The following is a 16,155-nucleotide window of genomic DNA, read 5'->3' on the forward strand; positions in this document are numbered from 1 at the left end:
TATAAGGGTTAAAAGATGACCAGCGATTTCTCATTTTTCCAACAAAATTTGCTAAGCCATTTTTTAAGGCACCACCTCACATTTGAACTGACTTTGAGAGGCCATTATCCCAAAAAATATCCATTCTAAAATCTGCACCTGTGAAGGTGCTCAAAACCACATACAAGAATTTTATTAACCTTTCTGTTACTTCACGAGAGCTGAAGGAAGAAAATGAACATTTTACTTTTTTTCACAAAAAAATTACTTTAGGCCCAAAATTTATTTTCACAAGGGTAATAAGAGAAAATGGACCTCACAATTTGTTGTGCAATTTCTCCCGAGTACGGCGATGCCCCGTATGTGGGGGACAACCACTGGTTGGGCGCATGGTTGGGCGCATGGCAGGTCTTTGGATGGAAGGAGCCAAACTTGACTTTTTGAATGTAAAATTGTCTGGAATCGAGAGCAGACACAATGTCACGTTTGGAGAGCCACTGAAGTGCCTAAACAGTGGAAGCCCCCTCACCCACCCACAAATGATCCCATTTTGGAAACCACACCCCCTCAAGGATATTATCCAGGGGGTATAGTGAGCATTTTGAACCCACAGGTACGTCACAGACCCCATTTCTCTCTTCTTTCATATGCTAGATTATATCAGAGGAGAGAGAAATAAATTGCAAATCTGACTTTGTGATTGCAGTTAATTGGTGAATAAAGGCCATCACGTGACAGGGGACCGTAAAGACCCTGACCATGTACTCCATTGTCTCAACTGCTCCTAGTAACCGAGACCCTGAAGATTTTCTGATGCTGGAGGGTGCTATACTCTTATTTCACAGCGACATTAAAAAAAAGTGCTGAGGAATAAGGCCCTTTATCTGTGACTATTAAAAGGCGTATCAGTGGTTGTTAAGGGGTTAAGTCTTGACCATAACTCTGTTTTGATCGCTGCTTCTGCAGACATGCTCCTGCATCCATCATGTACGGTGGGATGGGTATAATGACTGTTTGCGTTGGTGGCATCTGTTAGTAATTGATTACCGTAGTTTATGTATTATGCTTATTTATATAGCGCTTTCATATTCTACAGCGCTTTACAGGCATCATCATCGGGGCTGACAAAAAGTTCCCCATCAGTATGTCTTTGGTGTGTGGGAGGATACCGAAGGAAATGTATGCAAGCTCACTTAGAGCCGCACAAATTTTATTTTGTGTTATTGTGTTCCTCTAGCCATCAGTTCGCAAGACCCATTGCAGTGGAAGAAAGCACAAGGAAAATGTGAAGGATTACTATCAGAAATGGATGGAAGAGCAAGCTCAGAGTTTAATTGATAAAACCAGTAAGTAGCTTTATATGAGACAGAAGTTTAACTTTTTGATATTTGCACAATCTTTCCTACTACTCTAGCAGAATTCAGAATTTGCATATGGGAACGAGAATGTTCTAAGCTAAGAACAGAATCTGTGAGGGGGGATGGATTTCTAGATTATATGCATGATTAAAGGGGTTTTCCCACAAAGTTTATTTTAGTCAATAGATCTTTGAATAATAATTTCCACAATTGGATGTGTTTCAATAAAATGTTCCTGTGCTGAGATAACCATATAAATGTGCCACTGCTATGTACTGTGTAATGACTGTGTCTGACCATACAGGGACACGGATTTCTAATCATGCCACAGCTCCATGTATGCATGGCTCCATCCCTATACTTGCATGCATGGCTCCATCCCTATCCTTGCATGCATGGCTCCATCCCTATCCTTGCATGCATGGCTCCATCCCTATCCTTGCATGCATGGCTCCATCCCTATCCTTGTATGCATGGCTCCATCCCTATCCTTGTATGCATGGCTCCATTCCTATCCTTGTATGCATGGCTCCATTCCTATCCTTGTATGCATGGCTCCATTTCTATCCTTGTATGCATGGATGCATCCCTATCCTTGCATGCATGGCTCCATCCCTATCCTTGCATGCATGGCTCCATCCCTATCCTTGCATGCATGGCTCCATCCCTATCCTTGCATGCATGGCTCCATCCTTATCTTTGAATGATTGGCCACATCAAAAAAAACATTAAAAAAAAAACAATACACCTTCCTGCACTCCCTTGCAGCGTCTTGGTCCGATTCCAGCAGCTGCTTTATGCTTGTAAGCAGCGCATGGCAGGGTTCGCTATTACGTAATTGTTCGTCAATTTGCAGTAAGCCTTTCTCAATCATGACATACAATTATGTTATGTTGTAAAGGGGTTAAAGTGCTTCATACACTTTTAGTGTTTAAGAAGGGATTGTGTAGCAGTGACCAACTCCTTTTAACCTTAACCTCAGGTAAATTATCCTACAGCATAACAATAATCTCTTCACTTGATTTTTTTTTAACATTTTTTGTCAATGCTTTGTCCCCCACAACAAATACTTTATACTTTACCAGATTATATGTTGTAATGCACTTAATGTAATTACAGCTGCTGCTTTCCAGCAAGGCAAGATACCACCCACTCCATTTGCTCCACCTGCTGGAAGTACCATGATTCCTCCACCACCTAGCTTAGGTAAGTACATTTTTTGTGCTGCTGCTTAAATTATGTGGCACCATGTTGTGTGTGGTTCCAGATATATTGAATGGCTGATATTTTTACTTTTCTATTGTAGGTGGTCCTCCTCGTCCTGGTATGATGCCTGCACCTCCAATGGCAGTTCCCCCAATGATGCCAATGATGGGACCTCCTCCACCAGGAATGATGCCAGTAGGACATGGTACGCTGATAAGTTTTCTTCACCCACTGCCAAAACATATCCTAATCAGATTGCATTGAAAGTCGATGCCCCTCTATATCAAAACAAATGCATCAAAACTGGAAAACGGGGCTGTAAATGACAAATAAGGTGCAAGACCGTAGGTACATTAAATATCACCCCATAATTCATTATAGGTTCGTTTGCAGTCATCTGTATTTCAGCTAACCTATAAATGGTGATTTTGGGGTACCTTTAAACCATGTTGTAGCATGCACTTGGAATTGTAAAAAAGTAAAAAAAAATATATATATATATATATATATATATATATATATATATATATACACCATATATTTATTTTGTATATAGAAGGTAAGAAGTTATTATTATTCTTCTTGAGCCACATAACCATTTTATGCCGTATTCTTCCCGCAGTTGATAAAATATGGACACTTTTTCACTGAGTATATAGCTTTTAACTCCAAATGTCTTTTACTACTTAGGTGGTGGTTCTGTAGTTCCATTGATAGTGTGACAATGCATTACTTCAAAACCTATTGGGCCCGGTTCATCAATGTGTATGACACTTTTCCAGCTTAAAACATCTTAAAATGTCTGAAAGCTTTGGAAAAAACACAAAAAATTGCACTAGTTTCTGCCAGCTCTGTCATTATGGTCAGTGCTTGGCAGTCGTGAAGCCTGGCAAATTCATCAAAACTCACACGACTTTTATGGCATAAATTATACCAGAAATATACTTCAAACTTTGACTGGAGTCACCTTTCTGGTAGTGGCGCATCTCACATGTAAGATATGCCGATTTCATTGAGGCATTCATCTCTTAATGGAAGCAGCGCTGAAGCACCAAATTCATTTAAGACTGGCGTGCACAGTCTTAATGAATTGGGGCCATTGACTTAGTATAATATATATTGTGTATATACTCTAGTATAGCCCGAGCTTTTCAGCACATTTTTAATACTGAAAAGGCCCCCCTCTGCTTATATTCGAGTCAGGGTCTCACAAGATGGAAGGGCAGCGGCGGGGCACATGAGGCAGGAGCCGGCTGCTGCACCTAAAGCCTTTGCCCGCTGCAAAAGAGAAATGAATATTCACTGCGCTGGCACGATCACGTGTGCCAGCTGCTTAAGGGAATGAGTATTCACTGCCCTCCATTCCCATGGACGTGGAGAACAGTGAATAGTCATTCCCTTTAGTAGTGGGCACACGTGAAAGACCGTGGCTGCCTCTACTGTGCCCGCTACTAAAGAGCAATGAATACTCAATGCCCTCCACCTAAAAAGTCCCTGCGTGGAGAGTAGTGAGTATTCTGGCAGCTGTCCTCTACTTGTAAGCAGTGTATGATGTTCCTGCCATGCGTTTCTTACAAGCATAAATCAGCTGGTGGCATCGGATCAAGACGCTGTGAGGGAGCACAGGAAAGTAAGTAGAATGGTTTATATTTTATGTTTTTCTGGTGGGGGCCATGCATACCAAAATAGGAATAAGGGTACCATGCAAACCAGCATAGCAAAAGAGGCGAAAGAGATACACTAAGGCTATGTGCGCACGTTGCGGATTTGCTTGGGGAAATGTCTGCGCAGTTTCTGCATCTCTTGGCAGAAAAGGCTGTGGAAATTGCACGTGATTTTGATGCAGATTTTCATGCATTTTTGTAAATCTATAGAGCTAAATAGAGATATATTATTTAAAAAAAAAATTGTGATTTGATTTCCTTGTTCAACCTCTTCAGCCAGATACCATCATTAATATTACTGTAACTAAAGATGCACATGCGCACACACACCAGCCTATGCAGGAGCATTAACATAGCTAACCTACATATGCTTTAACAGAAAAGCAACTGTCAGAAATCTGTGTGAAATGCAATATTTGTTTATTTTTCAAAAAATAATAAAAATTGCGTGGGCTCCCACATATTTTTAATAACCAGCAGACGGAAAGCTGAGGGCTGATGTTAATCTGGGAAGGAGCCAATAGTCATAAAGGTTCCCAGGCTATTAATATCGGCCCACAGCTGTTTACTTAGCTTTTACTGGCTAATTTACAGGGGAACCCCAGAAAAAAATTGACATGGGGTCCCCCTGTAAAATCGAACCAGCAAAGGCTAGGCAGACAGCTGTGGGCTGATATTAATAGCCTGGGACGGTGCCATGGATATTGGCTTTCCTCCCAGGCTAAAAACATCAGCCCTCAGCTGCCCCAGAAAAGGCACATCTTATAGATGCGCCGATTCTGGCACTTAGCTTCGCTCTTCCCACTTGCCCTGTAGCGGTGGCAGGTGGGGCAATATTTGTGGCGTTGATGTCACTTTTGTATTGTCAGGTGACATCAAGCCCACATCTTAGTAATGGACACCTATCCATTACTAATCCTATAGGTACATGGTAAATAAAGACACGGACAGAATAAAGTCCTTTGTTTGAAATAATCACACAGACCTCCTTTATTGAATCTAAATTTACCATAATTACTGAACGCCTAATCCCCGACGCCCTCGTTTCCTGCACGAAAAAAAATTAAATTGATTAACCAACATATAATACTATCCTGTCCGACGTAGTCCATTTAATACCAAGTGTCCCACAACGATCTCGCGTGTAGAACACTCACCTCGAGAGATGCGACCGCTCTTCCCCAACCTCCAGCAATACACTGACAGGAGGTGATCGCTTCTGCAGTGTATCACTGCGCTGCCGTGAGAGTTTACCAGAGTTCATCAGCTTCGGTGCTCTCATGGCACCACTGCGTGACAACTTTCCAACTCAGCGGTGCCGTAAGTGAGACCATCGGAGCTCATCAGCTGATGAACTCAGCCCACAGATACACACGGACATGCACTTTCTCTGCCCGCACGCGCACACACATTCTCTTGACACACACATTCTCTTCCCACACACGCACACATTCTCCACCCACACACACGCACATTTTCCAACAGCACACACTTCCTCCTTCTGACATCATTTCCCTTCTACAAATCGCAGCGTTTTTGGCTGCAAATCTGCAGCAAATACGCAAACCTTTTTACACCTGCGTTTTTGCTGTGGATTTGACTGATTAAATGGAAGTCAGTGGGTGCATAAACTGTGCAGATCTGCAAATAGAATTGACATGCTGCAGAAAATATAACGCTGCAAGTAAGGACGGAAATTTCTGGATCATGTGCACAACACTTCAGGAATGTCATTGATTAACATTGCTTAAGTAATCCATTGTGTTTTTGGAGCATTTCCGCGCAGAAAAAAAGTAAGGACGGAAATTTCTGGGTCATGTGCACAACACTTCAGGAATGTCATTGATTAACATTGCTTAAGTAATCCATTGTGTAAGTAGACAACCTGACCCTATATCAATGGCAACAATTCTGGTGAGAGCCTAGCATAGTGGGGCATATATAATGTCATCCCAGATACTAGTGATTAAAGTGCATAGTATCAATTACTGCAGGGAAATAGGTGCCAACTATGTGGTATAGCTATCCAGCATTTGACATAACATACATATGCATAGTTTGACAACCACACAGCCAAGGAAAGGGATTACTCTCCCTGGCAATAATGTGTGGTAATGATATAAACAGTGAAAAACATTGACATAACAATAGAATCAGAAAGTATTAGAAGTAATATTGTGCAAAGCAAGTGATATAGACTGTACAATGTGTCAAATGTAGCAATATTGACAAATATGCTGTTTAGTCTGTAACCCAGCTAAGGCCTGTTTCACATTTCAGTTTTTTGATGTCAGTTGAAATCCGCCTAGGATGAAAAAAATGGATCCGTTTCTGTTTTCCCAAAAACGGATGTACCGGATCCGTTTTAGCCACCAATGACTGAAATTTAAAGCAATAGGACTCTGGAAACGGAGAGAGAGAGAGAGTGAGTTTTTTGCTGCCAGACCTGGTTTTGGGGTTAAAATTCATGAACGAAAATTCTTCCGGGCATGCTCGGTATAAAAAGGCGGATTCCGTCAATTAACGGGTGTAAACGGATCGTTCGCCCATAGGCGTCAATTATAACACATGGCGGACAGCAACGGATCCGTTGCTATCCGCTATTTTAACGCACTCAAAAAAAAGTTTCATTGTCCGTCCACTCCAGACAGCGGACGCTAAAATTATGACGGATCCGTCAAAAAACGGATGCAACAGATGACCATCCGTCAAAATCCGCAGCTAATGCAAGTCAATGGGGGAAAAAACGGATCCGCTAAAAAAAAATTGCGGATCCCTTTTTTTTTTTTTTTTTTTTTTTTGCAAAACGGCATATTTTGACTGACGTCAACAAACTGAAGTGTGAAACAGGCCTAAGGCATGAGTCTGAATGACAATGCATTAGTAACAAAAAGAGTAAAACAAGAATAAAGAGTACACGGCACTCAGATAGCGAGTGTTAGGTGTCCAAGTACGGTATCCAACCGACTGATATATAACTTAAATAAATTTGGCACTCAAAATAGAGCAATTTGACAGTTCCTTTATTGTGTACATTCAGACAACAATTAACTTGAACGTTTTCGGTCCTTAGTATGGACCTTCATCAGAAAGTTATTCTCATGGATGATAGCTAGAACATATATACAAAAATAAAATAAAAAAAATTACCATTTACGAAAATGATTTTAAATTCGCACACATTTAACAAAGAGTAAAACAGGCTGGATAGATTCATAAGCTAAACGGGCCATGGAAACCAGGATGGGGATGAAGGGGCCATGCATACTAGGATGGTAATGAGGGGACAATGTATACCAGGCTTATACTGAAGTCAATACGTTTTCCCAGGATTTTGTGGTAAAATTAGGTGCGTCGGCTTATATTAAGGTCTGCTTATACTCGAGTATATGTGGTAATCTCTTTGAAAAAGTAATCATACCCTTTGAACTTTCCACACGTTACACACACAAACTTAAATTTATTTTATTAAGATTTTGAGATATACGAACACAAAGTAACAAGTATTTGTGAAGTGTAAATGAAATGATACATGGTTTTCTAAATATTTTAAAATAATATACATCTTAAAATTGTGATATGGATTTTCATTCAGTCCCCTGTAGTCTGATGCCCCCTGATTAAAATCTTGAGTGACAAATTGCCTCTAAGTAACATAATTAGTAAATTGAGTCTGTTTAATTTAGCCTCAGTATAACTAGAACTGTTCTGTGAAGGCCTCACATGTTTGACAACATTAGTGATCAAACAACATTATAAAAACCAAGGAACACATTAGAAAGGACAGGGATAAAGTTGTGGAGAAGAGTAAGACAGAGTTAGGTTATATAAAAAAAACTAATCCAAGCTCTGAACATTTCACAGAGCACATTTCAATCCATCGTCCAAAAACAGAACCAGTGTGGCATATCTGCAAAATTGACATTCCAAGCAAGTAAAGCACTAATTAGAGAAGCAGCCAAGAGACCCATGGTCACGCTGGATGAGCTGCAGAGATCCACAGCTTAGGTGGGAGAATCTGCCCACAGGACAACTTTTAGTCGATTACTCCACAAATCTGGCATTTATAGAAGAGTGGCAAAAAGAAAGCAAGTCATAAATAGAGATGGGCGGACCCAAACATTAAAGTTAGGGGTCCATAGCGAACACCTACTGTTCGGGCACAGACCTTGAATACTGACTTCACTAGGATGTCCGTGTCACTGTTTGGGTTCGGCACCAGGTGTTTCTCACGCTGTCATTTGCATGACAGTATGTTGAACACTGCCTCTGATCGCTGTTAAGATCGTTACTGCCGGTCAGTCGCGGTTCACACGCTGTCAAATGATAACGTGAGCCGGCAGCTATGATCACAGGTCAAAAGCTTACCTGCAGTCTCTGGTGTTGGCTTATAGGACTGTTACAATCATCAGCCTACGCCTGCTTCCACTACTAGCAGAGAGAGCAGCAGGCGGTGGCTGATGGGAGTATTCATCAGCCGACACCTGCAGTTTAGATAACCAGTTTATAACCAGCCAACCAAAACTTACAGCTGGGGGCTGCAACCCTCAGCTGTCATTGTTGGCAAGGTTGGTTATCAATAACAGAGGGGTGTACACACTTTTTTTTTTTTTTTGGTAATTTTAAAAAAGCGGTGTGGAGTTTCCTTCATTTTTGACAACCAGCCAAGCTACATCAGATAGCTGAGGGATGGTATTCTCTGGCTGATAAGCAGCCATGGTTTCCCCCCCCCCCCCAGCCTAAAACTAGCAGCCCGCATTTGCCCATTAAAGGCACATCTATTAGACTTTTCACACTTGCCCTGTGTTGGTGGCAAGTGGGGTCCATATTTGTGGGTTGTTCAATAACTTCAAGCCCACTGCTTAGTAATGGAGAAGCATGTATAAGACGCCTAATTACTAATCCTATAATAGCATTGTAAATAAACACACAACAAAAACACACTTTTTTATATATTTTAACTCAAATAGATTTTTATTAAGAAGAACACAACAATATACGTGTTACAGAGATATAAGCTTTTTCTGGTTTTCATAAATCAAACCCCAACATAACACAGGCCCACCCCCTCTTTAGACAGCTCACATTATCCCAACAACATGACCTGTACAAATATATAGAATTGTATCATACAATTACACCTAAGATAGCAGTGTAAACAAGCATTCCCACATATAGATATCCCCGAGACAGTTCCCCCCACCTATCCGCCTCTTAAACTGTGGACGCCATGGCAGGAATTAGGTTATCATACATCGCCAGTTTTTCCCTTTTCTTGTAGACCCCCTTCTCCAGGTTAATGACATGCTTCACATATTTAAGGTATTCTCCTCTCGAAGGTGGATCTTTATCCAATTCCTTGCTATTTATTATTATTATTATTTATTTATATAGCGCCATTAATTCCATGGTGCTGTACATGAGAAGGGGGGTTACATACAAAGTTATAGATATCGTTAACAGTAAACAAATTTAAAATGACAGACTGGTACAGAGGGGAGGGGACCCTGTCCTTGCAGACTTACATTCTACGGGATAGTGGGGAAGAGACAGAAGGTCGGGGGTGCAGCAGCTCTGGTGGTGATGAGGCGGAAGCTCAGGCGGTGGTGAGGTGGCAGAATGTTCATTGCAGGCTATAAGCTATCCTGAAAAGATAGGTTTTCAGGTTCCGTTTGAAGGATCCGAGGGTGGTGGATAATCGGATGGGTTGAGGCATGGCATTCCAGAGGATAGGGGATACTCGGGAGTAATCTTGGAGGCGGTTGTGTGAGGAACGAATAAGTGTGGAGGAGAGTAGGACGTCTTGAGAAGATATTGGGAGATTAGTTCAGAGATATAGGGAGGGGAAAGGTTGTGGATGGCTTTGTAGGTCAGTGTTAGAAGATTGAACTGGATTCGTTGCGGAATTGGGAGCCAATGTAGGGATTTGCAGAGGGGGGAGACAGGGGAGGAGAGAGGTGGATTAGTCGGGCAGCAGAATTGAGGACAGACTTGAGTGGTGCAAGAGAGTTAGCAGGGAGGCCACAGAGGAGAGTGTTGCAGTAGTCAAGGCGGGAGATAAGAGCATGTACAAGAGTTTTAGTAGATTGAGGACTGAGGATGGGACGGATTCTGGAAATATTTTTGAGCTGGAGGCGACAGGAGGTGGCAAGAGATTGGACGTTGGTTTGAAGGACAGGGCAGAGTCAAGAGTTACTCAGAGGCAGCGAATTTCAGGTGCGGGAGAGAGCGTGATGCCGTTTACCATAATAGATAGATCGGGTAGGGAAGATACGTGAGATGGAGGAAAGATAATGATTTCAGTTTTGTCTACGTAGAGTTTTAGGAAGCGAGAGGTGAAAAAGGAGGATATGGCTGATAGACACTTCAGGATTCTGGACACCAGAGAGGTGACATCTGGGCCAGAGAGGTAGATCTGAGTGTAATCTGCATACCGGTGGTACTGGAAGCCATGGGACTTTGAGTTGTTCTAGGCCAAGAGTATAGTTGGAAAAAAGTTGGGGCCCCAGGACAAAGCCTTGGGAGACTCTAACAGAGATGGGGCGGGATGAGGAGGTAGTGTGGGAGTGGGAAACGCTGAATGTGCGGTCAGAAAGGTATGAGGAAATCCAGGACAGGACAAGGTCTTTGATGCCAAGGGAAGAAAGAATGTGTAGCAGTAGTCAGTGATCAACTGTATCAAAGGCACAGGACAGGTCAAGAAGAAGGAGGAGGATGGAGAACTGTCTGTTAGCTTTGGCTGTGAGTAAGTCATTATTAATTTTGGTCAGGGAAGTTTCAGTGGAGTGGTGGGGGCGGAAGCCAGATTGCAGGATGTCAAGGAGGGAGTTAGATGAGAGGTGGGAGGAAAGTTGAGCATGGACATGCTGTTCAAGGAGTTTGGAAGCAAACGGGAGCAGAGATATGGGGCGACATCTGGGCATAGCAGTTGGGTCAAGGTTTGATTTTTTTTGAGGCTGGGTGTTATGGTGGCATGTTTGAAGGCAAAGGGGAAGGTACCAGAAGTTAGGGATAGGTTGAAGAGATGGCTTAGGGCTGGAATGATCATGTTAGTGAGGTTGGGGAGCAGGTGGGAAGGGATGAGGTCAAGTGCACATGTGGTGAGGCGTGATTTGGAAAGGAGATAAGTAAGCTCTCCTTCAGTGATGTTGGAGAGGGAGCTTGTTAGGGAAGGGCAGAGGTCTGGTATGTGGAGTGGTTGGGGTGGTGGAACTGTAAAGGCTTGCCTTGTTTGGTCAATCTTGTTTTTGAAGCAGGTGGCAAAGTCCTCAGCAGAGATGAGGGGAGTTGGAGGGTGGCAGTGGTGGGCGGAGAAGAGAGTTGAATGTGCTGAACAGTTGTTTTGGGTTGTGGGATAATGAAGATACAAGGTTTGTGAAATAGTTCTGTTTAGCAGAGGTGAGGGCTGATTTAAAGGCAAATGTAGCTTGTTTGAAAGCAGTGAAGTCGTCTGGCAGGCGTGTTTTCTTCCAACGCCGCTCCGCAACCCTGGATGCTTGTTGAATTTTTTTGGTGAGGTTCTTGTGCCAGGGTTGCCTATGGGTTTGTCGCACTTTGCCATGCATAAGAGGAGTGACTGAGTCTATGGCGGATGTGAGGATGGCGTTGTAGAAAGCGGTGGCACTGTCCGTGTTGTGGAGTGAAGATACGGAGGACAGAGGTAGAAGAAAGTCTTGAGAGTCTGTGGATGTCTAGGTGTGCGAGGTTTCTGCGAGGATGTGCTAGTGGCTGGACATGGGGGGCAGGTGAGAAGGACAAGAATGAGAAGGTGAGTAGATGGTGGTCAGATGGGGGAAGGGAGAGGTTGTGAGATTAGATAGGGAATATAGGCGGGTGAAGATGAGGTCTAATGTATGTCCATTTGTGTGGGTGGCTGTGGAGGATCACTGAGTAAGTCCAAAGGATGAGGTAAGTGACAGGAGTTTGGACTCTGCTGGCTGGTGGGTGTCAATGGGGATGTTCAAGTCCCCCATGATGATGGTGGGGATGTCAGCAGAGAGAAAGTGGAGGAGCCAGGTGGAGAATTGGTCGATGAAGGCAGTGGCTGAGCCCGGTGGTCGGTATATGACAGCCATTTGGAGATTAGAGGGAGAGTAAATACGTACAGAGTGAACCTCGAAAGAAGGGAGGATAAGGGAGGGTGGGGGTTGGATAGGGCTGAAGAAGCAGTTTTTAGAAAGGAGGAAACCCACTCCTCCACCTTGTCTGTTGCCAGGGCGAGGAGTGTGGTTAAAGTGGAGGCTGCCATAACTCGGGGAGGCCGTGCCAGGGGGTGTCAGCCATGTCTCAGTGAGGGCCTGGAAGGAAAGGTAGTGGGAGGTAAAGAGGTCATGGATCATGTGGAGCTTGTTGCAGATGGAGCGAGCATTCCAAAGTGCTCCAGAAAGAGGGTGCGGGAGGGAGGGGGTCAGTGGCACAGGTTTTAAGTGTGAGGGATTGTGGTAGTTTCTCTTAGTGTGAGAAAGATAGGGGTGAGGATTAGTGGGATGTATGAGGCAGGGGGGGCCAGGATTGGGGGATATGTCACCAGCAGTGAGAAGAAGCAGAGAAAGGCAAAGCAGGTGGGTTAAGGAGAGTGATGGTCTTGTATTGTATTTTAGTAGGCGAGGTCTGAGGTTAAGGAGTATGTCTGCAGATAAAGCGAGGTGGGGGGGTAAGAGAGAAAGGGAGATAGTTGGTTCGAGGGTGCAGAGGTTTGGGGATAGCGAAGGAGAGTGAAGATTAGTGGAGCAAAAACGGTGATGGCAAATGTGAGCATGAGCAGAGTAAGAAAAAAAAAAAGTAAAGTATATCACCTTCCGAGCCATATATAATAGTCTAGCAATTGCTACCTTCAGGGTGTTATCCACTTTTATCTCCTCCACATACCCCAGCAAGCAAACCACCCTTGGGACCAGTGCTGTGGAGTCGGTAAGCCAAACCTGCGACTCCGACTCCTCAATTTACCTTACACCGACTCCACGACTCCGACTCCCACATATTGCTTATATTTAAGTGAAAAATTTATTGTAGTACAATGTGAACATCAAACATTTAATCATTTTTATGATACAATAATCAAGATATTTAGATAGAACATAATATATATTTATTGAAATACAACTTTAGAACACAAAAAACTAATTGTAAATATGTAATACACTATGTAATATCGATTACATACACACATATATATATATAAATATATATCTCACTATGTAATGAACTATGTAATTGGCAAAAAAACAGTTTTCAACAAAGACATACTAAGTAACATTTGTGCGTCCATGAATTTGTTCTAAGAAATAGAATTGCCTTCATCAGATCCTCCTTCATAGATGACCTCAAATCTGACCTAATAATTTTAAAGCCAGAGAACAACCTCTCTACACTAGGGTTGGAGGCAAAGCCGTAACCACATGGGCAACATCTCTAACAATTTGCGGGTATAAAGGAATTACCTCATGCACAATCAGTTTTGATGAACGGTTGAATTTTTCTATTTCTTTGAGAGCAAGTGAAACATTATGCTGAAATATGGTCAATCTGCTTGTTATAGGAGACTGAGTGAAATCTTTTTCCTTGCGGCAACGCTTTGCCTGCTCCATGTCATCCAAATACTTGTCAAAGTCAAACTCCTCATCTGATGAGGATGAAGATATGGCAGCAGTAGCACTGTCAGGATCCAAGTCCTCTTGCGCCTGGCAGTTCTCCTGTAGGCTACTCATCCTAACTGCTACCTCAGTCAGAGCTTCTTTTCCTTTAGTAAGCTGTTGATCATCAAGCAGTATATGATGACTTGGGTCCACATAAACAGCTGCCAGAAAAATTTTGTTTTACAATAGCTGTCTCTCTCTCCATTTCATTGAAGCAGGAATGCCATCTGCGATTAAACCTCCTCTTTGGGACAGGCAAAATAGCAAGTTCTTCCACTCCCTTATGAAAATGCCAGGAGTTAAATCCTCAGCTTGTAATTTTTTAGTCACGGTAAATGGGTGCTTAAGCAATTCCTTCAATTCAGCCACCTGTGTCCATTGACCTTCATTTAGGGTTACCTGAGGGTTCGCCATATCTATAAGAAACGGTTTTAGTTCAAGCAATCACTCAATCATTAAATAAGTGCTGCCCCACCGAGTGGCTTGATCAACAATTGCCCATTTCCCAGCACGTCTCTTCAAGATGGAATCAGTTTTAGGGGTTCTGGCGGCAATAACCCATTTCCTCACTTTTCCAATCAGATTTCCAGCATGTCCCTCTTGCAGACTATCTCTTATTGCCAGCTGCAGCTTGTGCACAACTTTCTCCAGCTCAGGGCCCAGGAATCGGATTCTGTGCAGGGCAGGCACCCCTCCCTCTGGTGAAGACTGCAGAAGACAGGACAGAGGAGGGGAGATTGCCCCCTGCAGTCTGGAGCCGATGCAGGACTCCCGTACAGTCAAAACTGTCAAAACTGTCAAAACTGCAGCATACAAGTGAGTTTTGATAGGTGCGTGCCCCTGCTTCTAGGGGAGGGCAGCTGCCCCTTGCTGACTACAGCCATGATTCACACACAGCGTTTTTGCGGATCCGTTTTTTGCAGTAAAATGCAGTGACTCTGGGCATCCCAGCAAAGTCAATGGGTTTCAAGATATGACTTTCAGACACATTGTTTTGTGAGGATCCGTTTTTGGGCTGAATGAGCATATCAGTTTGTGTGGCGTTTTTCTAATCTGCTTTTGCTATTGAAAACATCTATGAGCTCAAAAACCTTTCAGGTGATGCAGTTTTTTAAAAAGCTGATCTGCTTTTGCAACTGAAAAACGTATCCTCAGAAAGCGCAGCAAAAATGCTGTGTGTAAATGTAGCCTTAGATCAGGAATAGAACAGCCATTTATAGGACATTTCATAACTTTCCCAAATTCCTATGAAAAAATATTCAGCACATTCTGCATTGAACTACTGTACCCAATTTATTATATATTTTAGGAGTCGGAATCAGTCCATTTTATTCCGACTCCACCAAAATGAGCACCGACTCCACGACTCCGACTCCACAGTCCTGCTTGGGACCACAAATTAATAATCCCCTTCTACCCGACTCAGGACCACCAACCAGAAAGCAGCCAATCTTGGACACGTCCACAATAGGGATGAGCGAGTACTGAAGTATTCGGGCTCGCTATACTCGTACTGAGTATACCGTAATACTCGGGTATTCAGTACGATTAGCGAGTCCAATGAGTCAATGGAAAATGTGAGGAATTGTCTGCTGGACCCTACAATGCAGTCTAGGGGCTGAGGAAAAGGCTAAAAAGTGTGTAAATGTTAAAAAAAAAAAGAAAGAGAAAAAAAAAAATGTATGCTGTAAACAAATGTATATAACATGGGGGCACCTGGACAGGGGCTGCACAAGTGGTTTTACACCACTGCTTCACTAGAATGTAAAAACACTATTTGAAGTCCTGTGGTTTTTTGCCGGCAGAGCGGGACTCGTACGCCACTTACGCAGTGCCAGTGATATATCAGAAGTGCCATATGACCGAGTGATGATGGAGGCGATCTTCTGACAGCTAAGTGTGTAAATGGTGTAATGAGAGCGATCTGCCCTAGGGGCTGTGTGATCGTTAACGCAGGAAGAAGCCACCCATCATCATCACAAGGGATTCACAATAATAAAGCTTGGACTACTGTCCTTGTTGTTCCACTGCCCAATGTGTAGGCATAGACATAGTGTTGTCTGAAGGGCCCATTGTCCAGGCATAGCCATAGTGTCCCCAAAATTTAGCCCAAGGGGCTGTATCATAGTTGCTGAAGGGCCAAACCATTATGATGAAACTAGGACTACTAGCATAATAGTTGCAGTGCCCAGTGTCCAGGCATAGCCATAGTGTCTCCAAAAATTAGCCTAAGGGGCATGATACCATGGTTGATGAAGGAAGAAGGGTCTCAATCTCATCACAAGTGCCTCCGATGGGAAAGATTAAAGGAAA

At 43.1% G+C, this 16,155-nt stretch overlaps 1 protein-coding gene across 1 annotated transcript in view; it reads left to right on the plus strand.

The window, feature by feature from the left end:
• Positions 1–16,155, plus strand: part of SNRPC (small nuclear ribonucleoprotein polypeptide C) — a 154,936-nt gene that overhangs the window by 85,984 nt on the left and 52,797 nt on the right. The window contains exons 3-5 of the mRNA XM_073575635.1: positions 1,217–1,325; positions 2,457–2,543; positions 2,644–2,748. Coding sequence (XP_073431736.1) covers positions 1,217–1,325; positions 2,457–2,543; positions 2,644–2,748 — 301 coding nt within the window. The remainder of the gene's footprint in view (positions 1–1,216; positions 1,326–2,456; positions 2,544–2,643; positions 2,749–16,155) is intronic.

This window comes from Dendrobates tinctorius, unplaced genomic scaffold, assembly GCF_039654945.1.
Source record: "Dendrobates tinctorius isolate UK_male_01 unplaced genomic scaffold, ASM3965494v1 ptg000045l, whole genome shotgun sequence".
Classification (NCBI taxonomy): domain Eukaryota; kingdom Metazoa; phylum Chordata; class Amphibia; order Anura; family Dendrobatidae; genus Dendrobates; species Dendrobates tinctorius.